At 55.6% G+C, this 27,399-nt stretch overlaps 4 protein-coding genes across 4 annotated transcripts; 2 read left to right on the top strand and 2 right to left on the bottom strand.

Moving 5' to 3' along the window:
- Positions 1-963: 963 nt before the first annotated feature.
- Positions 964-4,054, bottom strand: BESB_033610 (uncharacterized protein; the record flags this gene model as incomplete). The annotated part of the gene is made up of 2 exons (XM_029361947.1): positions 964-1,179; positions 1,727-4,054. The coding sequence occupies 2 exons, from the start codon at positions 4,052-4,054 to the stop codon at positions 964-966; spliced, it is 2,544 nt and encodes an 847-aa protein (XP_029220912.1).
- Positions 4,055-9,415: 5,361 nt separating this feature from the next.
- Positions 9,416-10,411, top strand: BESB_033600 (uncharacterized protein; the record flags this gene model as incomplete). Its single annotated transcript, XM_029361946.1, has 1 exon — positions 9,416-10,411. The coding sequence occupies one exon, from the start codon at positions 9,416-9,418 to the stop codon at positions 10,409-10,411; it is 996 nt and encodes a 331-aa protein (XP_029220911.1).
- Positions 10,412-13,191: 2,780 nt separating this feature from the next.
- Positions 13,192-15,213, top strand: BESB_033590 (uncharacterized protein; the record flags this gene model as incomplete). Its single annotated transcript, XM_029361945.1, has 1 exon — positions 13,192-15,213. The coding sequence occupies one exon, from the start codon at positions 13,192-13,194 to the stop codon at positions 15,211-15,213; it is 2,022 nt and encodes a 673-aa protein (XP_029220910.1).
- A 1,262-nt stretch (positions 15,214-16,475) lies between these two features.
- BESB_033580 (Myb family DNA-binding domain-containing protein) lies at positions 16,476-26,092 on the bottom strand (the record flags this gene model as incomplete). The annotated part of the gene is made up of 20 exons (XM_029361944.1): positions 16,476-16,586; positions 16,900-17,048; positions 17,566-17,744; positions 18,061-18,206; positions 18,590-18,640; positions 18,948-18,998; positions 19,300-19,638; positions 20,284-20,419; positions 20,756-20,834; positions 21,318-21,489; positions 21,828-21,943; positions 22,162-22,342; positions 22,687-22,885; positions 23,030-23,177; positions 23,491-23,563; positions 23,696-23,787; positions 23,936-24,026; positions 24,571-24,647; positions 25,094-25,269; positions 25,944-26,092. 20 exons carry the CDS (start codon positions 26,090-26,092, stop codon positions 16,476-16,478), a joined length of 2,715 nt encoding a protein of 904 aa, XP_029220909.1.
- Positions 26,093-27,399: the final 1,307 nt, after the last annotated feature.

The raw sequence follows: 27,399 nt of genomic DNA, 5'->3' as shown, positions 1-27,399 counted from the left end.
ACGGGGGCGCGCACAGCTCGCGTCCGTGCTTGCGAATCAATCACCTGCTGCGGACGCAGATGGTCGTTGAGAAAGCGGCTCTCCGTCGCCTCGTGGAGAGATGTCAGAGAAGAGTGAGGATAAGAAAGCTGAGAGACTGACAGAGCGTGGGTACATTGGTGGCACCGAGGCTTCGTGTTTTCGAACGTTTCCGTAGCCGACTGGCGCTACTCCCGCTGCGGGACAAGTTTCATTCACATTGCAGGTGCGTGCACAAGAGGCGTGTCCATTTAGACAGGTTTTTGCTCATGCATTCTTCTATGGCGTGATAGACGCCCGATATGTCTAGAGACACAGCCGCAGGCTGTCCCTCTGTCGCCCCACTCCGACTGGAGGCGGGTGTGCAGACAGCGAGCGACAGCGGGAGAACGAACAACACAGGCCCACTACACGTCTGCCGTCGTTGGCTGACGCGTTTTCGCACCGCAGAAAAGACTGAAACCGCTGGAAGAAATGCAAAAACGACCCTCCACGAAGAGCTCCCTCGCGAATGGACAACAGGAGAGCCACTCTCCTCCCGAGCACGCTTCCCACGTCACAACCCCGTCGCGTCCCCTCGGCTTGCCGCGTAGCAACCGCCCGGCAATGCATGCGCACCGCGCCTTCACGCCGCTTCTCCCCTAGGCCTTCCCTCTCTCCCTCGCCGCGTCTTCCCTCCTCTCACAGGCCGTCCCTCCTTTCTCCTCGCAGGCGAGGGGAGGACGCCCCCCGGGGGGGGGCCGACTGCCCGCGCCCCCGACTTTCACAAAATGCCTCTTGCGGTCTCTGGCGCGCGAGCGCATGCGTCCTCCCACAAGTTCATGCGCGAGTTTTCCCCGCAGAATCCGATATGGGACTTCCCTGGATCTCCGCGCCCTCGAGACGCCGCGGCAACCTCCCCTTCCCCCCCCACCCCCCCCACTGGCCGCCGCCGAGGGGTCTCTTCTAGCTGTACGCGGGCGCGCAGTCCGCAGAGGGCGGCGAGGCCGAAGGAGCCGAACAGGGCGAAGTGGGGCACACGCGCAGAAACGCAGGGAAGCGGAGGATCTCTGCAAAGCGATGCCTGCCCTCGGTGCGGTAGTCAGACGCCTTTTTCTCGAGCTGGAAGAGTACGATGTCCCACGTGCTTTGAAGCAACAACTCGCGACGACCGTGGAAAACCTGCGCAAAAAGAAAGCGAACGCTGCGCCTTAACTCCTACACCCGAGCGCCACACACATATGCAAAGGCAGAGCAACCCTAAACCCTAAACCCAAAAGGGAGGCTAGAAAGACGACATGCAGCTGGCCACGACGCCACACGATGGTCTCGGGAGACTCAGCTCGCGCCTGGAGCGTTCCCTCCAAGAAGTGCACACTCCACATGTATTCTGAGACAAGTTTCGTTGTAAATTTCGTTACTAGGGCCGGCGTTAACCAACGCTATGCGATACACAACCACGCTCGCCGCAATCAGATCGCCAATCTCACACGAATCTATGAAATTTATATACACCTACATATATATATATATATATATATATATATATATATACCCTAAACCCTATATATATATATATATATATATATATATATATATATATATATATATATATATATATATATATATATATATAGAGAGAGAGAGAGAGAGAGAGACATGCATGTTGCAAAGCGGAAAAATGACTCTGGTTGCCTTTACTGTGTCCGGTAGACGAGTGGTGTCTTACTTTTTGGTAGAAGCGTTTGATGGCTTCCAGAGTCCGCGGCTCGGTTCGGTGGGACGCGAGCGTGATGTGGTCTCCGGCCTTCAACCTAAATTGCACTTTCGCGGTGTCGCGGAGCTGCCGCTTCAGCCGCATGAGAGACTGCCCCAGGCACGCGCTGGACAGACAGAGGACGACGTACCCGTCGTCCGTGCTCATGATGATGCTTTCTTCCTCTGTGAGCGCTTCGCTGCCTTGCGTCTCTTCCCTCTCGCCTTCAGCCGGCGGGGCGGACCCGCCACCTGCGCGGAGCCTGCTGGATTCTCGGCCCCCTGTTCCTCCTTGACCAAGAGTCCCGGTTTCGTGCGGCTGCGGTGCGCCGGCGGAAGGGTTGTCCGACTTTGCTTCGCCGCAGGCTACATCTTCTTCGGCGCCGCGCGCGGTAGGCCCCCCGGAGACCTGCGTCACCAGTGTGCAGGGCCTCGACAAACTGGCGGCTGCGAAAGACCGCGAAATGGCCTCTGCGCTCTGGCGCCGCGCGGGCGACGAGCAGGATCCACACGACGCCGGCGAAGACGGCGCAAACAGAGACGCCGAAGACGATGATGGCGGCGGAGCCGAGGACGACGGCGTCGTGCAGGACGGCGTGGAAGAAGAAAAAGAGCAAAAGGAAGGCAGCGAGGGAGGGTGCGCGAGGCCCCTGCCCACGCACACTCCTTCCCTGCGGCCGTCCGCCGCAGGAGAGCAAGCGGCCGTGTCCGACTCTGCGGGTGTAAGTACTCCTGGAAGCTTCATATGTGGTGTACATACACTCGGGATCAGCGGCGTGGAGCTTCGAACGAGGTGGAGGCTCCGTTCAGCTCTGACGCGTCGATGGAACACCGTGGCCTGCGCGTGGTGATCGCCCTCCTTGGGTGGTTTTTCCTCCGACTCCGCGTTGTTCTTTTCAGCTGTCCCACATGGGGATCCTATTTCTCGCTCTCCTCCTCCTGTGCAACCCGGTGGCACCGCCTCAGGATCCGCTACCCGGAAGGCGCGGCTGGGTGGCCTGCTCGCACCACCCTCTGCCTCCTCTCCCTCGCGAGCTCCTGTGCCCAGGAGGACTCCCTCTTCGCTTTCGCCGCCTGCGCTTTCTCGCTTCTCGTTCCCTCTCCGCTCGGCGCCTGCCCTTCTTTCTCCGCGCTCCTCCCTTGTGCCGGTCTCCGCGGTGCGTGCGTCGGCGCGGGGCGAGGCCGGCGCCTGCGCGTCGCCCTCGGCGTGGAAAAGCGCGACCAGGGACGCCTTGACGGCCTCGATGTCGGCGCATTTGAAAAAGCCCGAGAGGGAGCAGTGCGGCGGGTAGCAGAGCGCGGGGTCGGGACCCCAGACCTCTGCGATCATTCGCGCGTGGTCGTTCAGCAGCCGGTGAAGCGAAGACGCCGGCGAGGGCTCCAGGTACAGAATGTACGGCCCGCCCTCCTCGTGTCCGCCCACCTGCGAGGCCGTGGAGAAGGTCGAGGCGCGCGGAGAGCCCGACGACGAGGTAGGCGAAGAAGCCGACGTCGTCGACAGTGAGGCGTCGGGCGGCGGCGCGACCGGCGGAGATGGAAAAGATGAGGAGGCTGGAGTGAGCGGCGCGCAGCGGGGCGGAAGACCCACACACGACGAGGACCGGTGCGCACCCACGCGCGGCCGCAGGTCTGCGGCCGCGCCACCGACGCGAAAACGAGGGCACGAGCAGACGCGCGTCTGCGCGCCGAGTCCTGTCCTGTCTCGCGCGCGCCCACATCGCTCCGGCGGGCCCCCGGCCGCCTCCGGCGCTCGCCAGCCTTCCTCCGTCCGCCAGGGGTCGCCGTGGGTCACACTGGGGAGGGCAGCCGAGAGACGCGCAGAGGCGTTCTTCAGCGAAGTCGAGGGCGGCGAGACGCGCCCGGCCTCGCAGGGGAGCGACGCCTCCGCCAGCGGCAGCGCGGGGGACGCGTGCGCAGGTGCATCGCAGGACGCGGGCCGCAGCGAGCCGGCGACGGTCTGCCCGCCCGATGCGGCTCGCGCATAGGCCGGCAGCGCAGCAGGCAGCGGAGGCAACGGGGAGTCTGAGCACGTCGAACCAGGAATCGGAGACGACGTCGACCGCGAGTGGTGAGGGACGTGCGTCTGCGCCGGATCCACAGAAGAAGCACTCTTCTTCATCGCGCAAAAATCGCCGTCCCAGCCCTCCACCGCCGCCGCGGGTGCCAGCTCCGCGCGCGCGGCCATCACAGCAAAAACGGAGAGGAAACCTAGGGCGCGGTCACCTTCCTCTTCCTGAGGTCGCGCGCTCCCACCTCTTCTTGAGGACGTGGGTTCCTTCCTCCTGGCACCCGCGGCGGCCATCACAGCAAAAACGGAGAGGAAACCTAGGGCGCGGTCACCTTCCTCTTCCTGAGGTCGCGCGCTCCCACCTCTTCTTGAGGACGTGGGTTCCTTCCTCCTTTCTCCCTCTTTTTTAGCGGACGGACGGAGAGCTCCACGCGCTCTGCTAGTCGCCTGCGCCAGAGAGGAGGAGACGCGAGGCAGGCCGCTGGATTTTCGGCGTGCGACAGGAGAAACGGATCTCGAGCTTACTTCCAGCCCTCCCTGTAGAGGCTAGAATTTAGAACTGCAGGATTCGCGCCAAGCGAGGCGACGGAAAAGCTCGGCGCGCGCGAGAAGAAGAGGCGTTTCACAGCAGACCTGCGTCACTGCGGACATGAGAAGCGTTTTCCTCCATGGACCCTTGATCTTAACAACAATGCACATATGCGCAAATAATCTCCATCCGTTCTAAGCAAATCACTCGGCTCGTGAAACACGCGGATGGATGCCAAATCGCAAAAGGCAGACGGAAACAGGCCTCTGCGCCAGAGAGCGTGCCGGCTACGCACATCAAGAGCTCTCCTTCTCTCCTCTTCCTCAGCGAGAGAGAACCACGTTTGTCGCCTCAAGATCGCTTCGAAGACGCACGGACTATACACATCTGCGCGCCGGCATACGTTTGGACTGCACGGAAATATATGTACACTTGAAAAGCGTGGAATGGCGGCGCGTCAAACCACTTCAAAAGGGTCGCTGACAACAGCGGAAGACGGAGAAACAAGGTCGACACATCCACAACGCGACAACAGACGGGGACGGGGCAACTCGCGCGGAAATCAAACAGATCCTGCGAAAGCAAAGATGGCACACGTGCGAGACGACTCAAATGGGAACAGCGTCACGGAGAATGCAACCGCACGCGCCTCCGGCTCGCTGCGGCTGCCTACGGGGCGGCGACGCCGCCGAAAACAACCGCCGCAAACAGCACACGCGAAAGGAGGACAATAGAAAAGAAGAAACGACGCCTGTTCGAGGCAGGTTAAGCTCCTCGCGAAGGCCAGACACAAAATGAATGCAGTGGAGACGAGACAGCTAACGGGTCGTAAACACAGGTGCAAGCCCCTCTGCGCCTCGTCACGAGAGGTGTACATACACTGCCACGGCTCTCGGTGAGATAGTCAAAAAATATGCGATGGAACATCGGATCACAAGCAATTCTCGCAAGGAGGACCAAACCAACGCTGGGCGAGTGCTGATGCAAACTGAAGCACGCAGCGTTCGGTTCTTCCCTGTCTGTTTGCGACGAAGCCAGATGAAACTGTCACGAGAAATCTCAACACGCGATAGCCTGACACTCATGTTGACGTTTGCAAAATTAGGAAGAGACATAACACTCCCGTTCCGTGAGAGACACAGAACTAGCTCGAGTATTCGCCGACAGTTCGGGCGAGGCATCACAGGCCATATAGCATCTCTGAGGTCTCCTTTCTCGGTGTCGATGGCTCGGTAGGAAAAGACGCAGGAGCGGGACGAAGAGTGGAGCGCAGAAGGTGTATGTACACACCAACTGAGTTCGAGAACGGCGACAGGACACGAGAGAACTTGTGCGGGCCTCGAAGAGCGGGGGCCCAAGGTTGCCTTTTTGGTGCTTTCTCAACACTCCGCATCAAAGGGGCGAGCCATCCTTTCGAATAGGAAGCACGTCGTCTCGGTTCGTCTGTTATGAGTCCGGCCGCGTCTTTCAGCTTTCTTTTCAACGGATTCAAGGTATGCTCGGGCCGCCCACCCCAATCCCTCACAGTGTCCCTTTCGCCGCAATGATGCAAGCGCTCTGTAGCTACAGCATTGTCAAGGAGCCCTCAGAGGCGCGGACGGGTGATTACAAGTCTTTCTCAGTAGTGGGGGAAGGGCACAGCGCCGCTGAACCGACAGGGAAGAAGAGAAGAGTCTCAAGATGATCGGCATGGCGGAAGAGCTGGCGGCAGACGAAGACCGACTCAGGCCACGCAACAGAGCACGCGCGAGAAGCCTGCGATTCCCTGTTCCGTGCGAAACTCGCAACTCGAGCCGCGGGACACTCACGAGAGAGAGGCCTTGCCATGGCTGGAAAGTGAAAAGTGCACACGAGAAGAGGCGACGAAGGCAAGAAGGCCACACACGCGGCCGGGGTGGATGGGGAGGTGGACGAGCGGCCAGGGGCGCCTAGTGGAGCATCGCGGGGGATCAGGAACGACGCAGACGCGAAAAAGACAGAAAACAATCCTTGGAGGGGCCTGGGACCGAAAACAAACGGAATCAGCACGAAAAATTCCGCAAACACCACACCCCTCACGCGCTCAGTCAGCGTCGCTCGGTGCGACTTTGCGAGGCCAGCGTGGCATGACCCGGGGGAGAAACTCGCAGAAAACGCCGGGAAAAAGCGAATGTGTCGCCCCTGAGGAGCTTCGCAACAAGACAGTCGACAGCAAAAACTCTCTGGGTTTCGACGTTCAAAGAAACGGACGGAAACACCGGCAGGCTGGGTGGCTGGCTCCCTCTCGTCCCCAGCACCCACCAGGCAAGCGTATGGAGTACGGCGATCGGCCTTCCTGTAGGCGGACGGGGAAAACCAGATATGGGATAAGGGCGAACGGACACTCTCGCACGAAAAGAGTGAGGTCCTCCTAGAGGCATCTTCCGTTAGAAAGGCAAATACAGAAACGCTTCACTTTCGAAGAAAAAGCCGCGCGCGACCGTCTTCCGGCAGGGAAGGAGGAGGGGAAGGGATGAATCGACCGCGCCAAGCGAGACGTGGCTTTCGCCGCCGCGTTAGACAAACAGCCGACCGAAGACAAACCGGGCCAGGCGACGCCAGCACGAGAAGCGCGGTCTCGCATGTGTCAGACACTCCTCGCGACGAGCACGAGACAGCCCGAATAAAAACTCCGGCGAAAGGGCGGCTCCCGCTTGCGTTTTCTGCATCCGCCGCTGGCGTTTCCATGGACGTGGCTACGCCGAACCACGGTTAGACTGTCCTTGTAGACACCATCGGGCCAATGCCTGAAACGGCAGCGAGGCCGACTCGGCAAAGCGCCACGTGACTGATCCACGGGCGTGAAGTTCGTTCACGAGTGACTACGCACCGCGGAGAGTGAGAACCGGTGGTGCCTAGGCGGCGTGTGCCCATCCCCACATAGCCCAACCGCGTCAGAAACGTGAGCGAGACGACTCAAACAACGCACGGTTCCATTCGTACCGTCATCATTTCCGCAATTCAGTTGAGGCTGGTCGCCGTCAGCGAGCACCACACGGAGCGAGGAGCGGCGGAGCCGTGTGCGCCGCGCCATTTCATACAGTCAGGCTTTTCTCGCACCAGGAAACGGGAACGTGGGCGCTGCACAGAGGAATGCAAGTCGTATGCTTGTTAGTGGAGAACGCGTTGAAATCTACCGCGTTGAGACTGCAGCCGTCCTCTGGGATGCTGTCCCAGCAGCTCTCCGTGGGGTCCACTTCTGCACTAACAGCATGTCAGAACTCAGTTGCCTAGTGCCGCTGCTCACCAGAGGCCTTTCCTGCAGTGACACCACTGATTCGACTGCAGACGCATTTAGGATTCGGATCGGAGCAACGGGGGCATTTGTTCGGCGCGGCAGTGTCCCGAGTCGAAATCGCTGCAGGAACGACGTCGCCCTGACCAATATTGCTCGCCACATGGGGAAACTCTCCAGGCAGTCAGTATCTCAGCGAGATTTCTCCTTCCCTGGTGGAGCAGCTGTGTTGTGGATGCCGCGGTTGTGTGTGCGGCAAGCAGGCCACTTGCGCATGACAGGGAAAGCGGTGGGATCGAGAGGTCCAGCAGAAAGCATGCCAAACTGGCGAGTCTATACGAGGCCTGGCTGTGTCGCTGCAGGCGAAATCGAGGTACTATGCTGCATTATTCTGTTCCGTTATCCAGATAAACATGAGAGACTGCAGCTCGCAGGTAACTGCACTGCCTCCTTGGAAACGTCTCTCGCGGCCGCAAGCAAGTACCGGAGGTACTGCCTTTAGACAGGATCTGGTGGAGCGTCGCGTCGACGGATGTGGCGTCGGCGGCGTTGGGAAATCGCTCCTCCGTAGTTCTGCACGGGGAGGACTTCAGCTCTGCGGGCGCAAGCTCCGAGAACTGCGCCCGGCTTTGCCGTGTCAGGGTGGTCAGTAGTTCTGCCTGGCCATGAATTGTGTTGAATTGTAATCGGTGTCCGGTTTTTCTAGTGAAGAGGCCTCAGTCTCTGCCCCAACTTCATACGGTTCTCCGGCGCTTTACCGAGGCGCCTGGTGTCGCCTGCGGCGTCCAGCGCCTCCGCTACAGCCGTCTGTCTAGTAGATTGGTTCCACGCATTTTAGAAGACACCCGAGAGCTACTTGCCTAACCAAAGTGTCCACAAACGCGTAAGACACGCTGACATATGAAATCATGATCCGCGTGAAACGGTCCCACGGCTCTGCGTTGAAGCGGTCAAGAATCCTCAGTGCATCGATGTACTCGGTGCTCCTCCCGTGGCGCACGCCCTGCACGAATAATGAAAAGCTCTTTTCCTCTATGTCTCGTGTACATGAACGGTATGCACTCTATTGCTTAATTCACACAGAACAGCGCGGTCGGTAAGGAACGCTGCCGATACCGTAATACCATTGACGTCTGCCTCTTTGTCGGCAGAGACACGACGGGAGAACGGTCGCGTCTCTTACTGCACTCGCAGCTTGTGATTTCAGACCGTTTGCCGCGTGCCCAAGTCACTCGAGACGCACTTTTGAATGAGGATCCGCTCTTGCAAACAGTGCTTGCTCGAGAGTTTCCACGGTTTCCCCGTTCATCGAAGCCACGTTTTGTGTAGTCTTTGCTGCTAGGACGTGGCTTTACGGGCTTGTGAACCTTGAACAATTTCCTCCGCGTTGTGCAGGGGGATTTTGTGGGAAATCTGCGCGTTTTCAACGGTTATCATTGGTCATTCTCAGGCCATTGGTCGAAGCAGGCGAAGAGACTCTTCGGTCCGGCGACGTGGCTTCGTGTTGCTTCGACTTCATGTTACGTGGTTGAGCACCTCCTCACCGGTTCTCGGCTAGTCGGCCATTTAAAGCCCCTAATAGCGACGGAAGGTTGCTGTCCTGCTTCTGCTGCTCGTCGAGAACTTCCATCGTGTCGGCGGTGCACCTTCTGCCAGATACCCCAAGAGACGTCAGATACCCCAAGAGACGACTAGGAAGTTTCGCTGTGTCTGGTGTGCGCAACACCATCTACCGCCTGCGTGATCTGGAACGTCGGCGCGGCGGCGTCGGGCCCTGATCTTTCGAAACAACGAGCACGGCTAGACGGTATGTGCATCATATCTTTTGCCGCTGTACATTCGTGTCTGTGCAACCTCACAAACATCTCAGAATATGGCTGGTTCCAATGGTCGGTGGGCTGACGCCGCTGCGGGGAGCAGGGCTTCGCAAGATACATCTAGGTACTTTTTCCCAGAAGAGCGAGGCCAAGGAAGGCGACCGTTACTTCCACTGGCTGCGGCTGCACTGCTCGTGGGCGTCGTTGCCTGGTGGGGTACGAGGAGGTTTCTGCTGGCTCAAGAAAACTTGAAGAAGCAGCTCGCGTACAAGCACCACGGGCGGCTTATGCATGATTATCGCCGCCATGTGGCTCTGCACCGCCTAGTGCGGTCTGTGGTTTTGGGAGGTCGAGACCCAGCGCTCGACAAGCATCACTCAGGTGACGAGAGTACCGTGCCGGAACAGGTTTCGACGCCTGAACCGTTGGCTCTCGAGGAGTCTGTCCACCCGCTCCATAGCCTGAATGCCAAAGAAGTCTTGGAGCAGACAATGCGTCAAGTCCGAGACTGGGACCCCAGAGACGCTGATGCCGCTACAGATATTCTAAGGCCAGAGCTACAGACGCATGCTGACGATCAGCGACTCCCTCGTGAAAAGGAAAACATAGAAGAGCTGTCCCTTCCGCTCGCTGGAGCACCTCCACGATGCAGAGGGCGCCTGCGCTGCGGCGTCAATAAGCCCCTCCCGTTTTGGGCCTTTCTTCTTCTGATGCTGGGAGGGCGAACGAGTCTAAGGTACTTCATCCACTTGCGAGGAGGCATTGACCCTGCTGCTCCTTCCGGTCCGTCTCCCTTCGCTTCAGTGGAACCGATGTCACCTTTCGTTTCGAGTCCTGGAGTCTCTAGTCCGACCCCAACATTCTTTCCACAGACAGGCGGAATTCCTTTGCCATCTTACACGCCAGCCCTTCTGCAGACACAGTCCTCAACGCTAATCGAGCGCGGAAGCTCTACTGTGCAGTCTGCTACAGCAGAGTTAGCTACCCTGCGGCCTCTCAGCGAACCGCCCGCCGGGAAGCGTACTTTTGTACGAACAGCGAGTGTGCCTTGAGTGGGCGTAGAGCGAAGTGTCTATACGTGGACCTCCTCTAGGTTGCTCGAGCTTTGAATTGTAAAAGCGGTCCTGCTGTTGTTCGTGGCCAGCTGCTTAGTGATCCAATGGTCGCGTGGCCGCGCAGCGGCTGTAGTCTCCACGGCAGACTACGTTGGGACAAGTGCTTGAAAATGACCAAATGTCAAGCACACTTCATAAACGACGTCGGCTCTGTTTGTCACACAAAGTGTATACACTTTAGGGATCCTACGAGGGATGATTAATGCTTTTATTTCGTGGAAGCCATGTTGATTGTCGTCGCCGCCTAGGCCTTTGAACGAACCCTTTTTTCTCGACATATAGAATTGCTGTATACCCGTGCTTGGTAACGCAACCTGAGAACATCGTTCGGTAACATGTACATGTGCGTACTCAAAGGAAGACGGCCGATATCAAACGGTAGGAGGGCCTGTGGCAGTGATATGTGTAATGCCAACTCAATCTTGAGATACCAGGTCGGATGAGGATGCATTCGCAGGAGTGGCCATCGGCCAACCCAAGAGGCTCGATGAAGTCCGCACCGCCACACACACTAGAAGAGGACCGTGGGCAATGATGTTCAGACGCGTACCTCTGCCCCGTTCAACAATGGTACAACTATTAAACCGTGTCAGCGGTGTTGTTCGGCGATCACCTGGAAAAGCGAAATGTAGCAGTCTTCAAAAACATCTTGATGTGGTTATCCCTGCTTTATACGTAGGATATGGTTAATTTCTTTGTAGCAATATACATTGGTCGTTTTTTCAAGAAGTCAGCCATCTCGTACTTCCTAGTACTATTACTATCGTTAGTTACACACAGTATTTGTTCTCAATATGGTGCCGGAAGCGTCCCCGTGATAGTAGACACGATGTCTGTGTTGTTGCCAGTTATCATGTAGGAATAGGGGATTAGAGCTCGGAACCTACCGCTCCGAACTCTCTAACAAAACTGATTCTCGTCAGGTGCGTGGGAGCGGTTCGAAGGCCATGAATGCATCGCGCATGGATCCGGTGCATCTTACACAGAATCCGCCACCTCTGCAGACAGGATAGAGAGCAGGTGCGCCCCGCTGGCCGTCCTTACCACCGTTTTCGCAATCAAGCTTTGTTCTGCTGCAGCTGTACCATCCGTTCCAACGCAGCACAAACACAGCGCCGATGTTTTTCTTCTTCATTTTATTAGACTGTGTCCAACACCACCTGTAGCGCCCCCGGGCCGGTACGGAGGAATTTTGAGGGCTCATGACAACGATCACAGACAGAAATTGTTACCTAAAGGAAGTTTAGAAATCTCGAACTCGGCTGACCATTTTGGTTTCCACAAGAACATACACGGTGAACCCGTACTCTGACGGGAAACGGGTTTGGGAGAGCAGCGTCTTCGTGAGGCTCCACTGCAGGTGCCAGCTGGTTAACACGAAAACATAGTTGTTGTTGCCTGATAATCGGGATCAAGCACATACGCTATATGTTCATTTTCAGTGGCATCCTCTGCGCTCAAATCCCTTGCCACTTGAAAATGCTTTCCTCGGACAGTGTGTCTTCCGAGCCGTGCTGGCTGTAACAGACTTCGTCTCCAAGACACACGAATATGAGAGGATACAGATTAGAAGAGTGTCATGCCATCACATGTATCAATACCACGCAACCGGAATTACCTGTTTTTCCGCCTCCGGAAAGACGGCTGGTTTCGTTGGAAGTCGAGTGGAGTCATCAAATCATTTTTTCAACGGATGAGTTTGATGGCTCGATTGCGGACCTGAAACGATGCAAGAATCCTGCCCGCATGAAGCCGGGAGGGTTCATCTGTGTCCTTTGCTCCAAGAATCGGGCAGGCTGTCATGACCCTCTTCCCGCAGGTTGGTGTAGCGGCGTACTGCTGTTTCATATAGTCCGTGAAGAGAAAAAACAATGTACTTGTCGGAGAGGGAGTGCAGGGTCTGCCCCAGGAATGAAAGACCTCGTGGCGGCAAGAGTCAAAGCGCCGTGTTTATGTATTGTTGAAGAGAATAACCGGTGTGCGCCCAGCGTGCACCACATCGTGGTTTGTGTGCAGTTGAATACGGCGAACGTCAAATTGCACAGCCCCACTGTGTCGCTTAGAACCTTGGTGCTTTCTGTAGTTAGCGCATATTTTAGGCACAGGGACACAGCATGCCTGCGGTGTGTTGAATGTCGACGACTAGCTCAAGGAACGCACACTAGACACCATCGGCGGCAGGGGCGAAGCTTTGGCCTCCCCAAAAGTTTTGGAAGCAACTCGTGTGTAGCTCAGGTAACAAACTGGTAGAGGCCGTTCAGATGTCTCCGGCAGATCCCCCCTTCCCCATGCGCGTCTCTCTACTGGTTCCAGACATGCGCGCCACCTTGGGGGCCGAGTGGCGTCTCCAATTTGCATGGCAGCTTGTGGGGTCACCTACATAAAACTCTTAAGAAGTATCTTGACATTCCGGCCGCACCAGAAAGCTTCCCTCTTGCAGAACTCTGACCGGAAAGGTGCTCTTTCGCACTCCTGGACGCAGAGACGCATTTGCCAACCTGCGACACGTGGCCACGGAGGGCTGCGATCTGGGCTCTGTACATGCAGTTATTCAAGCTCGAATTTACGAGGTGGAGTGGAGGTGTATGTCTTAGAGGGGGTGTATGACTTGATGCAAATTGGCGGCGAGCGCCCTTTTCGTCAGGCACGAGTCCATCTCCGAAAACGGTTGAACCTGTCGCTTTTATTACTGTGCCGCCTGAGGTGCCCTTGCCGACATGCCCGATACGGAGTCAGAGTCGGTGACCAGGGAGCGGCCCAGCCGGAGGAGGAAGCAGCTGCGGGATAGGCGAGATGGAAGCCGGACAAGCTCGGCCCCAAAGCGGAAATTCATCATTGATACTGGATACTTGTTGGCCACCGTTATGTTAGTCGGCCTAGCATTGGCTGGAGCGTATCTGGCGCGGCGAGCACGGTTTCGGTCGCAGTCAGTTCAAGGAGAGGAACGTGGTGAGGGAGCGCTGAGTGCTATGACTGACAGTGGTCCGACACCAGCTGTGGAGCAATCGCCACTTGTTTCCCGCCGTCCGAGTCTCCTCTCCGATGGGTTGAGTAGCGGAGAGGTCGAGCATTTTCAACTGGAAACGCAAGGCGCACCGGAAAGCCCTCCTTTGTACGCACCGCTGCCTGTACCCGGACCGGCAAGCCGGAGCCGTTCACGCATGTCTCGGAGAAGACCTGAAGACTCGAATTCAAGTACTAGTGACGAAGGCAGTGGTCCACCGAGCAACGTTCGGTCGCGCTCTCCGCCGACAGTGAAAATTTCGGCATCGAACAGAATTGGTTCCGCTTCCAGCAGCTCTTCAACGGGATACCCGTCACCGTACAATAACATAAGCATGAGTCTCTTTTTCCTCAGTGGAAACGGTCGAGTGTCAGGCTCTTCTCCCTCTGCAGAGATGCGTCCTCATCCTGGAATGATCCCGTTTCCGCCTGTGACATGGGAGACGGCTACGTCTACACTCTCTATACCTGCAACTCGTTTTGCAACGCTACAAACGCCTGAGGAAAGTCTCACAGGCACGCCGTTGCCACTGAAGACTCCGGGAGTTTCACCTACGACACGACTGTCCTTCTCTGACAGCGAAACTGGTGGCCCATCTGGAGCTGTAACGCTATTGCCAACGCATCCTCCCCTGCAGACAACACCTGAAATTGTTCCCCAGTCAGAACTGTCACCAGCTGCACCGCCGCCGAATACTCTGAGAGGGATGTCTATGCTCTCCGTTGTTCCTACCGTTTTGCATTCGACGCCTCCTGACGTAGCAAGTAGTTCGACACCCAGTCCAACGACACCCGAGAGGAACATTGTCGTTGTTCAGCAGTCACCGAGTCCCAGTCCAGAAGCACTACCATCAGCAAGGCCGCCAGCCGCGAGCTCAGGAAGTTCTATCCCCCCCGTGCAGCATAGCTCCCTGCCTGCGGCTGACAACCTGCCGCGAACGTTACAGTCCGGCCTGCTCGACGGTGGGCAGGATAGCATGCAGCTTCCGCTGCCGCAACAAGAGACCTCGCCTGTGGCGTCAGCGCCTTCCGTTCTCGGGCCAGAGGAAACCCTGGCGTGGATGGAGAAAGCGCTTTCGACGCAGTTGATGCAGCATCCTGGACAACAGCTCCCGATTTCGTCTGCGGTTCCGCTAGCGGGTCCACTCGTTTCTCAAACCGGAAATGACGCTAGGTCGACAGGAAACACTGCGAGAGGCTCGAGCCCAGACAACAGCCAGACGGAGACGTCTGATCCCTTCTCATCTCTTGATCCTCTCGGATTCTTGCCTTCTGGGGCGCCATTAGCTCCGCCGCAGTCGCAACCAGAAGAGACATCTTTCCATTCCACTCTCGCAGACCTGTATACCTCAGGGTCGTCTTCGCCGCCTACAAACGCGCCAGCGTCGTCGCCGCCTACAAACGCGCCAGCGTCGTCACCCTCCCCTCGAGAGACGTTGAGCCATAGCTCCGACCTGCGTCGACAGGTACCGACACCGCGTCCTTCAAAATTACCGATACCTGCCCATTTGGAGCGATCAAGCGTATCTGATGCCCCAGGTTCGGAAAAAGTACCGCAGGATTCAAACAGCGAGGGGCAAGGTGGAGACCAGCGACGTCAGGCATCGTCTATACCAGTGACGCGCATCCCACGTGCGCGAGTAAATTCGTCTACACGTGGGCCGTCCCCCCGGACACACCGTGGCTCCAGCCTCCCTGGGCAGCTTCGTACTCCTGAAGAGAGCCATTTCGAGTGAGTCGCCGCCAGGGGCGACAGCCGCTACTGCTCTATGAGCGGTGTGTCATACTTCCATTACGTTTTAGGATTTTTCCGCGGCTCCATGCCCCTGCCCGCCTGTATCGCGGGGGACGAGGCAGATAGGATGTCTCAGTTGGTTGCGCTGGTTTGTTTGTTTCACAAGTCGTGCAATCGAGCGCCAGTGTCCGGTGTGACCGGAGTTTTGGATTTTTGTGTAGTTGCGAAGGGTTTTGGGGCCTGAATCCTATAGACCGTATGCAACGCCAGGCCTGGTATTCTGCCTAGTGTTGGTGTACTCAGCGACTTTCTCGAAGCGCTGTTGTGTGGTTCCTGCTCACCCCCACGTAGGTACGTTCCTCAAGAAAACCGCATGTGGCGAGGGTGCGGCCACTGTTGTGAATGCTGCGTTTCGCGGGCATCCAGAGTGTCCACTGGCGGCTTCCAAAACACACATGCGTGGCGCCGCGGATTTCGCAGCGGCCGCATTCGAGCCTGCCGGAGGACACCATCCAGTCTCGCGCCCGTCTCTGGCGAACAGGTCTGCCCGTGGACGACCCCAGCATCGTTTGTCTACATGTGGTTATCGATCTCCAACTACGCAGTACCGGCCCTACGCCTCGGGTCTACGCGACGGCCGCGCAGAGCAGGGAGAGCGTGTCTACCGTCGCACGGCGTCAGCGATTCGGCAAAATGCCCACTGCGCACTTCCCAAAGAAACCCTCTTTGCCAACGCCCCCCCAAGTGAAACCTACACGGACACAGCAGCGATAGATCTTGCCTCCTTTCGGTGACGGAAGGCGCTAGCTACAGCGGCTCTTTGCGGTTGCCCGCCGCGCAGCCACTCGCCCTTACACAGACGCATCCACAGGGGCAAGGCCAAGAGCGACTGAACCACATTTTCTTCTGTGAAGTAACGTGCGCGTTTCCGGCGCGAAAATGCTCATGCATGGGCGAGACTCTGAGCCGAAAGCCGCAGTCGAGCTGAGCTGTTCGCAGCGCTTTCGGTTCTTTGCTCACACGCAGCTGTACCTTCGATCAGCACGTCACACAGGAGGCGCCTGCCTCAGCTATCTCTACACGCCTAGGCGATCTTCACGTGCCTCAAAAGATGCGTTTAAAATGGTCCTTACACACGCACGCGCTGCCTGCTCGCCCACATGTCCTCATACGCGGAAGCGGCTACGCAGTAAACAAACCCGAAAGTCCCTTCGCTCTCGAATCTCAGAGGCTCGCGTTCCAGGGCGGCCTGCGGCCTTGCCTTTACGCGGTCGCGGAGACAGCCGCCGCGTTGGGCGCGGCTGAGGCCGTCGGGGCGGAGGCGAGCCGCGATTGAAGATCTTCCTTCTGGCGCTGGAGCGCGGCGTAGCGTCGCTGCGGAAAGACACACACAAAGCCGCGCGCGCATGCCGCGACACCGTGAACGCGTCACACAGAAAAGGCTGCAATAAAGGACGTCACAATGCATAACGGAAAACCAACCAAGCGCAAAGACCCCACGGCTGACGGTGAAGGATTGTCACACACCAGCGGAGCGAAAGCAGCTGAAAAAACTCCGCAGACAACGGCTGACAGCGCCCTGCGGCCCGCGACGCCTCTGCATCTTCTGTGCCCCCCTTGCCGCTGCGCCCTCTTGAACCCGTCCTTCTCTCGACGTTCTGTTCCGCAAAAGTCGGCATCCATTTACCTGCAACCACAAATGTTTTTCTCGCTCGCGTAGCACCAAGGCCTGCTGTTCTGCCTTTCGCTTCTCAATTGCCGACAGTTCGCAGTCCCGCAGCGCGTGGAAGGCCGCCAGATTCGCACTCTGGAGTTCCAGCTCTTTGTAAGTTTCCTCTAAAACACAAACGTGAAGACGCACGTAGATCGTGAAACTCAAGACGGCGGATACCCATAAGCGCGCCGAGATACACGAAAATACCTCAGCTTAGTGGAAGCCATGCCCAAAATCTTGACTGCATTTATTCCTGTTTTCTAAAAAAAGGGCGCCCGCATTTTAACGAAGACGTGGTCTGCCGGCGCGTTTTCATCCTCGTTTTCAGCGTGCCCTTTCGCCGCCAAACTCCCGCAGAAAAGACACAGAACTTCACCGAGTTAACGATGGCAAAATCAGCGAGGCCTGGAGGCTGTCTCGTGGAGCGGCGCAGCGAGTTTCGCTAGCGAGACGCGCGCGCGGCGTTTTACGCAAGCCCTCCCTGCTCTCTTCCTTTCCACGTGTTCGGCATGGTGCGCCTTTTGCATGCGCATCCCCCCCCAGCGCCTACGGTGAAAGACGACATAACCGGAAATAACCCTCATTTCTTTACAGAAGACCCCCTTCTCTCGAGTAGTTTCCGCGCTCCGCGAGCCTCACCGAGTCTTTCCAGTAGATTTGCAGCTTTCGTCTCGTAGCCCTTGGTCAGCACGGCGTACTTCTTCTCCGCCTTCTTCAAGCGGTTCGCCGTCGCCTCCAGCTGCTTCTTCAGGTCTTCAAACTGTCGCTTCAGCGCGTCCGCGCGCTCAGAGCCCGAGAGAGTTTGATACAAAACGTACCTGAAAAAAAACAATCGCCAACAACTGCGCCAGGGCGCGTGCAAACATATATATATATATATATATATATATGCGTTTATATATATTTACATACGCATATGCTAATGCATGCATCGACTCGTGGACTCCGGTTCCGCTGGATTTGCTGGTCGCGACAGGCCACAAAGCAATGCGGAAATATGCACATATGTATACTACATCAAAAAAATATGTGCATGCACTCGCACGGGGTTTTGCGCACCCGTGGAGATGAGCTGTATCGGGCCTTTCGCGCGGGCTGCGCCACGTCCACCTTCCGCGTGTTTAATTGCCTCACCTTTTTGCCACAGGAGAGAAGATGAAGGTGTCCTGTGCGTCTTCAAAAATGCGCGTCACTCGCTCCTCGTCGAGCATCCCGTTCTCCGCGATTTCGCTCTGGTGCTGCAGCAGCTCCGCTTCGCAGCGCAGCATCTCGCGCGCCTCCTAAAAACACATCAATCACATCCAAAAGAGAACACGAATAGAAAAACCACGCGAAACAAGCAGAAAACGACTCAACGCATGTTTTCATACCGTGATGTTCACAACCAGAAAAATGGCACATCCACAGAGATAGACGAAGAAGGAAGGCGAAGAAGCCGCTTGAGCTGCTTTTTCCAGCGACGACGCCAGAGCCACATTCACATGCGCCACAAGAGACACACGCCAGGGGCCTTACAAAACAACCGGAAAAAAACGTCTTGAGTGAAAAGTGAAAAGCTAAACAGAGATATGTGCGCGCTATGCTGCTGCCTTCTCGCGGGGCGAGAACCGGCCCTGGAAGAGGCGAGACGAAGAGAAAAGAAAAAATAAAAGGCGACGCTTACGTAGAGCAGCGCGTCGTCCAGCTTCTCAAGATCTGCCGCCGCAGACGGAGCCTGAGAAAAAAAAATCCGCAAACTCTGCACATATCCCGCCTAGCATGCGAGAGGAGTTTTTACGGCGGCATTCACACACAAAAACAAATGCATATCTGAAGAGGCTCTCTGCGATTCTCGTCGCCGTCCTGTGAATGCAGCATACCCGCGGCCAGCTGCACACGCTTCGCCTTGTGTGAAAAAAAAGGAAAAATAGAAAAAAAAACCTGCGCTAGCCAGCTTTTTGACTGTCCACGAGAGTGTCAAAAAAAAAATTTATAGATATATTTATATGTTTTTCAATAGCAGAAAGCCCGGGCTTCCTTACTTTGCTTCCTTTGAAGGGGTGCTTCAGCGCGTCGTTGGTCAGCAGAGCCATCTGCAGAGGAAACAGAACCCTCATCTCAGGGGAAATGCTTCCGAAGACGCAAAAAATTAAAAATATACACACCAGAAAACCTAAACACAAGCCTAGATACAGACCTCGTATTTTCATTGGAAGTGCCTGAGTAATGCCGACATATATATATATATATATATATATGTTTGTAAATGTAATTGCCAAATCTGCAGAAACAGAGAGGTGATCCGAAGCAAATCCAAGCAACTTTACAGAAGTATACAAGTATACTTATACACGTCTGTACGCGCTGTTTGATTTGGCGGGCGTTGACGCTTACAACTTCGTGATTAATCAGTTTTTCGGCTTCTTTCATGCCGCGTGCGACTTCGGCGGCTTTCTCGCGTTTCCTGTCGGCGCGGTCGCCGCCCTTTTTGAACATGGTTTCGTCTTCCTCGCCTTCGCGTTGCAGAATGAGCGTCTGCGTCTGTTTTTCGTCGCCGAAAAAGAGCGGAAACACGCCGGCGCTCGCGCTGCCCGCGCCGAAATTCGCCTCGGGGAGAAGATACGGGCGTGGCAAGTACCGCTGCACAGCCTGAGACTGCCGCCGCCACTCCGCCTCGCGCGCCACCTCCGCTTCAAGTCGCTCGCGCCTCAAAACTTCTTCCGTGTCCTCTTCCTGAAGAAACGCCCACAGACCCAGCCAACTATACCCTCATACATACACACAGATATACACATACATATATATACATATGAATGTGTATATACATATATGTGTGTGTATATATACCTACATATATGTATATATGCATATAAAGGTATGTATACATTTGTATATATGTGATTGCCGCGCCGCTCCGCAGAAGGGCACCCAGATGCAACACGGGCGAGTCTGCGCAAACAAGTCTCTCTCGCAGACCATGTCGAGATGTTTGGCTACAGAGCAAACACACCACGAAAGGAATCTCTACGCGCGCGTTAAACCGCAGCTGGCGGGAACGAGCGCCGCCGGCACTGAAGATTCTCGACTTGAGCAACCGGAAAAGGGCCTCTTTGGAAAATGCGTTGCCCTCGCGCCGTGGCCTCGCTATAATCATTTGTTAAAACCCGTGGTATACTGAGTATTTTACACAGAACTACTCAAGATTTCACTGAAGAAACTCTTCCCTCTCTATGCCGCCCGCCGCGACCAGCACGCATCCGCCGACCGAAGGCCCTGGGGTGAGGTCCGCGATGGGACTCCACTGTTCACACACGAGGTGCAAACCATAGGGCGGCGGCGAAACCGTAGAGACTTTTCCGGTTTTTCGCAGTTTCTAACCTCGTAGCGCGTATCCTCCTCCGCCGTCGCCGCCAGCTCCTCTGCAGTGGGCAGCGCAGATTCAATTTCGTTTTGCGGCTGCGGCAGCGAGGAGAGCGACGAGCGCACATGCAGCTGCGCGAGCGACAGGCGAGCCCTAAGCGAGAAGAAAAAAGAAAGGCTGCAGAAGCATGCAGTTTAGCGCAACGACAGCGGATCTGGGCCGCAAACGAAAAATCGCAGCGTTCACACGTTTGGAAGCGTCGAAACGCGGAAACGCACTGTCGTCTAGCAAGCGTTAGACATTTGCAGCTACCCCTCCTGTCTTTTCTGGGATATCTTCTACCTCCACATACTTTTTTTAGAAATAAAAATACAAAAATTTAGACGCAAATACACGGGCGCTCATGTGTTACACAGGCTTTTTCCTGCCTGCCTACTGAGATTTTCAGACATAAAAAAAAAATAATTCAGTTTCAAAATGAGAACGTACTTTGCTCCCATGCCGCCGCTCTCCGCCACAGAATCGTCGGCGTCGCCTCGAGAAGTCGCGCCGAACTCGCTCTGTCCACCTGGATAGAGAAAGACTCGGCGTTTCGTTCTTTTGAAAAGAGTTACCTTTTCTCTTTTTTTTTTCGCGTCACACCCCGCTCACGCACGTGAACATATCCATCACGTTGACATATATAGAGCGAATAACACACAGGCGTCATCTGACGTCCTATAACGAACACCACGACATCCATCGAACTGGACACACGATCATGAACACATCGATAATTGCTTGAATACACACACGCCATACGCATGCAGCTCAACTGAAAAACAACGCATGGAGCGATCAGGCAGGCGGCCCGAGGAAATTGGTCCCCCCTCTCAGACACAGACATATATATATATATATATATATATAAATATTGCAAACATACACTATACTTTATATATGTACGCCGTGCCAAAAAATATCGCTGACATGAGCAGGCCTGTGAAGCTCTGTTAGTCTGAAGGAAGCATGCGTGCGAGGAAAAAGCTAGGAGAGCGGACTGCGAGCTCACCGAGTGTTCTGGGCGTCGCCAGTGATGACGCTGCGTCGATGGCGCGTCTCTGCTTGTAGGCTTCGGCGAGGTAATTTGGCGTGCGCTGCCCTGCGACGCTCGCGGGCGTCGCGCCGCCGAAGGAGATCTTTCCGCTCAGGCCGGTCTGGTGGAGCTGCAGGTTCTCTCCGCCCTGGAAAAAAAGCGAAAATAGTCACACAGTGAGAAGAACGAACCCCAAGACTGGAGTGAGGAAACATCAACAAAAGCCGCGTATCCTCCGCGCCGCGTGGGACAGCACTTCCTACGAGGTGAACCATTTTCACTTAAGAGGAGATCCTCACTCCTGACCGGGCCCCAGGCAAGAAGGAAAAAGGCGCGGATGCACTGCGGGGAGAGAGGTGCGCGAAAGAGGAAAGAACCCATTCACGGCCGTACGTAGACACACGCACTCTTTCGGCGAAAAAAAAAATGCGCATAACCAGACACAGGAGATCAGTTAGACGTTTTAAAAAATATGAAAAAACGCACCTCGAGAGGCGTCGACTGGTTGATCGTCATGACTGCGTTGGCGGCTTCCATGAGGATGACCTCCTCCCGTCGAGGCGTACGGGCCACTGAAGACGTCGCTCCTGTCACGGGAGTTCCTAAAAATCACAAAATTTGAAAAAAAATCGCATACGCCAACCTGCTCCCAGAACTTTCGCTCAGCTTTGAATAGCTACACAGGTGCACAACTCAATCTCTTCCTTTCCCAACAAATGCATGCATATATATATATATATATATATATATATATATATATATATACATGTTTCCCTGCGGCTTTGCGCCTGAACAAATCCAAGACGAAGCCGCCGTTAACGAATGAGAGAGAGAAAAACAAACACAAATGAGAGAGAAATCTGCTCTCTCCAGAGAAAATGAGAAAAAGACTCTTTACCTGCAGCCAGGCTCGCGCCAGACGCCAGGAGCCGGTTGGTCGGCAGTTCGCTTCCCGCTCCGGAGAGGGCTGAAGCCTCGCTGCCCAAACGAACGATCTCTTCCTGCAAAAAAAAAAAAAAAAGCATCAGGAGAAAAAGACTTCGTGACAGCTCCAGGATGCAGGGCCAATAAACGCGCCAACAAAAAATGCAAGCAGAGACACGCGCGGGAGTCTACATGTGCACATTCATCGTATACGTGAACACGCTTTCAATTCGCGTACACCTCTGTCCGCAAGCGCGTTTAAGTTTTACCTATCCACAGACACGTCTGATTTTACAAAATTATGTGAAGGCATATATGTCGTAGGCGCCTGTGAGTCGAGCTGCGCACAAAGCCCCGCAACAGCGCCATCAGGTCGCCAAGCTGTGAAGACCGGAGGCCGCAGGCAAGAGAGAGGACTCACGAGCTCGTGTTCCTGCAGCGCGGGAGCGGGAAGGCTGAGTTTTTGCTTTTTTCGCATCATGTCGAGTTTGTTTTTCTCTTCGAGCTGCTGCAGGTACTGCGGCAGATTCTCCTCTTGAAGGCGCTTCAGTTTTCGCGCGTCTTCGCGGCGCAGCTTCATCTCCTCCTGGGCACGCATTGTGCCCTCCAGCTGCTGGAGGCTGAAAAAAAACCAAAAAAATTTCAAAAAAAATACGAAAGAATTCAAATGCGACAAAACACGACCCCCAACGCGCGCGGAAAGACACCTGAGCCCAAAGGAGAGGCAACCAATCTGCGCGAGACTCGACTCGTTGACGTCGCACCTGATGTTGGCAAAGTTCAGATTGCCTTCTGGAGTCTCGTCCGCGCCGACCGCGTGGAATCCTGGAGGCGGCTTCTCTTCGAAGGGCACATCGACGCCGTAATCCATTTCGCGGCGGCGCTTGTGCGGACGGAGCGATGTAATCAGGCCTGCGCACGCGCAAAGCACGCGAAAGTGAAGAGCGTGGAGAGCCGAAAAATGGAATACGCAAATTCTAACGTCTTTATGCGTTTAAGCAGCCTCAGCCGGAAGCGCCAACGTGAGGGTCGCAAGCGCCGCAGGAAAAGAAGCGGGGAAAGAGAAAAACTCGCGAAAGAAGCAGTAAAAGGTCTGCACGCATCAGTAGAGCCCTCTCTCGCGCTAGCAGCTATACGTACCCAAAAGACAAAAAAACAATGACGGCTGAAGAAGTCGCTGGGACACCAGAGAACGAAAAAGCAGGAAGAAGAGAACAAGTCTTACCGGCAGCCTTCATCTCTCGTCTTTTTTGAAGAGACGCCAGGCGGCGCGCCTCCTCCAGCTGTTTCTCGCGCGCCTGTTCAGAAGAAAAGTAGAAAAAATGGACACGCCTTAGATCTCTGTTCTCTTGCGTGCGTTGAGTACGCCCCGCCCTCTGTCTCCTCTGCGTGCCGTTCTGTCGCCCCTGAACTGCTTGCTTTTTCCTCACCTTTCTCTTCGCTTTTTTGCCTCGCGTGTTCGCCAGACGCGCGCGAGCCTCCTGCAACATCTCCTTCTCATCGTCCTGCATGTCAATCGTGTCTGCGTGAAGACACAGAACAGCAGAAAGACGACAAAAAAATGCACCGCACAGACGCCACACAGGAAAACAGGGGCAGAGGAAGACACGCAGATCAACCTCGGTGCGCCTGCATGTCTGGAATTTTCCGCCTGGGCCTTCCGGTCTAACCTGCTCGCGACGGCTTCGTCTCCGGATGAGGATCAATTTCTCCCGGGCGCAGGCGGCGCGGATCGTCCAGGCGCCCACGAGCCTGAGCGGACTGAGAAGAACACCGAAATAATTAACAACAGAAGGGACAAGCCCAAATATAGATATACATATTTCACGATACATAAATATATATTTATAAAAGTGATATATATATATATATATATATAGGAATGCCAAGCCAACAAGCGACCAAGATTCGGCTCAACACCACGAGCTTTCGCCACGAGTGAAAACCCTCTGTCAGGCAGACCTCGGGACCGCGGTGTCTCTCGCCCGAAGGCAGCTCCTCAGCATCTCAAGTCTCTGCAATTCGACTGAAAAAAATCAACAGATGCACTCTGTGCTCCCCCGGGAAGGAAGAGAAGCAGCCTGCTCGCATGCGCTCCCGTTACCAGTGAAATACATTTACATGAATATAAATATCTCCATAAATATGTAGGCATATAGGAACACATACGCATATATACATATACATGCGTGTATATATATATATATATATATATATATATATATGAATCTATGCGTGTTCGGTGCATGTTCCCGGCAACCTGGATTGATATCTGCACTACGAAGGAAAACTTTTCTTGTCTTACCCCCGCGTTTCCGGTCTGGCGAACAGACCCTGGGACGAGGGACTTCTTCGGTTTCCCGTCGTCTTCTTCATCGTTTCCTGCGCGAAACGCACGAAAAAAAAAAACCTCAAAAAAACACCAGCCTCTACGCACAGACACGCCTTCACAGAAAACAGAGCAGAGACAGAAAGCTCCCCCCGAGGAGGAAGCGAAAGTACACACACGCATTCGAAAACAGGCGCGAAACAGAGCCGGCAGAGAAGGAGGAACTCACACGACACAGACGCCAGAAGAGAGACAATCCTGCGCCGCGCCGCGAACGAGACTCCATGATGTGAGGGTGACGCGCTGGCCGTCCCTTCGCGGCGACACAAAAAGGGACGTTTCTGCGCGAAGGAGCGAGGCGCTCGCTGCGCCTCAAAAAAGCAGAGAGCCGGGCTACAGCGAGCTCCAGCCGCAGACAGACTTCCCCACACACGGCTAGGGAGAGAGCCTTTGAGTTCGCGGGCGCAGCAAGAGCCTAGCGAGGACGGAGGCGCGTTACCTTGCGCCTGGTCAAGCAGCTTCTCGTAGTGCTCCAGACACTGGTGCGCCGTGCGGCCGACTATCGGCGCGATGGTCCGCCACTGCGTGGGGAAGAGCTTCGCGAGATGCAGAAGCTTCTCTTCTTCGTCGCGCGTCCACTCAGTCTTCTTCACGCTCGGGTCCAGCCACTCGTACCTGCACAGTGCGCAGGACATCGCAGCTTTCTTAGGAAAGAACCAGCTCGCGCAGCCGGCGAGGACGTCAAACGAGAAGGCGCTCCCCACCCCTCAGCGAGCCGCGGGGGCGCCAGAAGACACGGGCAACGCGAAGGAACATGGACAGCGCGTGGTGCAGAGTGCCGTTGAGCCTCCGGACGTTACGCCGCCGGCGAGGGGAGAGAGGAGCGGCAGCAACACGCAGGGAGAAACGGGGGAGCCGCGACCCCAGCACGCCAGACTGAGAGCGCGCGGGAAGGCAGGTGAAGACGACTGAGGGCCTCGAACCGCAAAATCAGAGGCCCCAAAAAGAAAGAGGACAGACGAGCAGAGAGTGGAAGGTGAGTCATCGAACTGCGGCGACTCCAGCTCTCTGTACAGCCGGTGGGACGATGAAGATTCATCGCGCCACTCGACGCGAGCGAGGAGCGCAGGTCCTGTCCGCGACAGGAGGTCGCTCGCTCTCCTTCGTTGCCGCGTCGAACAGAAAAGAAGTCTCTCGTCCTCTGCAGACTTCTTCACCGGAGACAATTCGAGGCCTCGCTCCGGCTCTCACGCGCCGTCCGCCATCTACGCGAGAAGATAAGTTCGTCAGGGGGGTCAGAAAAAAGTCGAGAGAAAAAAAGATCGCGCGCCGAGGAAAAGCGCACTCACCACCTGGCTTTGCACTGCTTCGCAGACTTGCGGACGAGGAGCGAGGCGACTCGCGACCAGTTGTTGATCCCATATTTCATCACCGCAGCCTTGAGGACTTCGTCCTCGCTGTTCTTCCACACGCCTCCCTTCACGAAGATGCGCACCATTGTGACGAATTAAATGAGAAAAAAGGGGGGAAAATCAAGACGCCGAGAGCCGAGCTAAACTATGGCAGGGCCAGACTCGAACACGAGGATACGCGGCGGAACAGCTGACGCCAGCGACGCAGAGAAAGAGACAGGGAGAGAGAGAGGAAGAAAGAGAAAGACAGAGAGACAGAGATCGCGCGGAGGCGAGCAGAAAGCCGCAGCCTCCGCACTGATGAAGGACAGTGAGAAACAAGACGTTGAGACGGAAGGAAGAAGACGGAACAGGAAGAATAAAGCGACTAGAGAGAGGACAGCGACAGAAAAGAGAGAACGAACGATGAGGAAGGAAAAGACTGCTGTGCGACGACAGAGGGAGACGGAGACGGACAGAAAGCGAGGTCTTCTTTACCCGAGGAGAAAAGACACTCCAACCCACAGGACAACGCCCTGAATGAAAGGAACACTGGGAGAAAAACTATAGAGCGACGGAGGAGAAACGACGCGATTTGTAGAGACCGGGAATCCGTTTTCCTTCTCCCTCGCGGGAGAGGAGGAACCCGACATGAGAGAACAGAGAGCAGCTGGCGGGGCGAGGCGCGTCCCCAGCGCGACGAGGACGCGAGGAGTTGAAATCAAATCAGACGAAAACTTCGCAGAGCAAAGAAAAACACGAAAAGAAAGATCGGACTAGAGAAGAGAGAAAGCGTACACCGAGCCCCCCCGCGTGGATGCTACAAGCGATAAGGAGGGAGGAGGAAACAATCAGCAGCTGCTGAGAGAGGAGAGAGAAAGCCAAGAAGGGAAATAACGGGGAAGAAAAAAAGACGAAAAGGTGAAGAAGGGCGTTCTCTGGTTCTTCTTTCTTCAGGTCTCTGCCTCGCATCGCAGCTTTGCCGTTTCGGCGAGCATGCAGAAAAATAACGAGCCCCGACACTCTCTCGTCTCTCACGGCTGTCGCGTGATCTCCCGCGCGAAACAGTTTTCCTTCGCTCGCCATTGTTCCAATAATTTTTTTTTCGGGAAAGCCTGCTACCAGTCACTGCTGAGGAGTGTCCCGCCGCTTTCCGGGCCTCGTTTGCCTTCGTTCTACACTGTGGTATCTCGTGCTCGCCTGCTTCGCGGAGGAAATACCGAGGCGACAAGCAGGCTCTCAGCGAACCCGAGTGGAGATCGAAGATGACTAATTTCTTCTAAAGGAGTCACAGCAACGCTTTTGAAGGTGCAGAGAGGAGTAAAACTGTGGAAAATTGTTTGTAGAGGCGAGCAGAAACTGAGAGCTATATACATAGCATGTATGAAACTATGTATATGCCTTCTAGTACACT

Source organism: Besnoitia besnoiti, chromosome II (genome assembly GCF_002563875.1).
Source record: "Besnoitia besnoiti strain Bb-Ger1 chromosome II, whole genome shotgun sequence".
Classification (NCBI taxonomy): Eukaryota; Apicomplexa; class Conoidasida; order Eucoccidiorida; family Sarcocystidae; genus Besnoitia; species Besnoitia besnoiti.
This window is presented reverse-complemented; position numbering and strand designations above follow the sequence as displayed.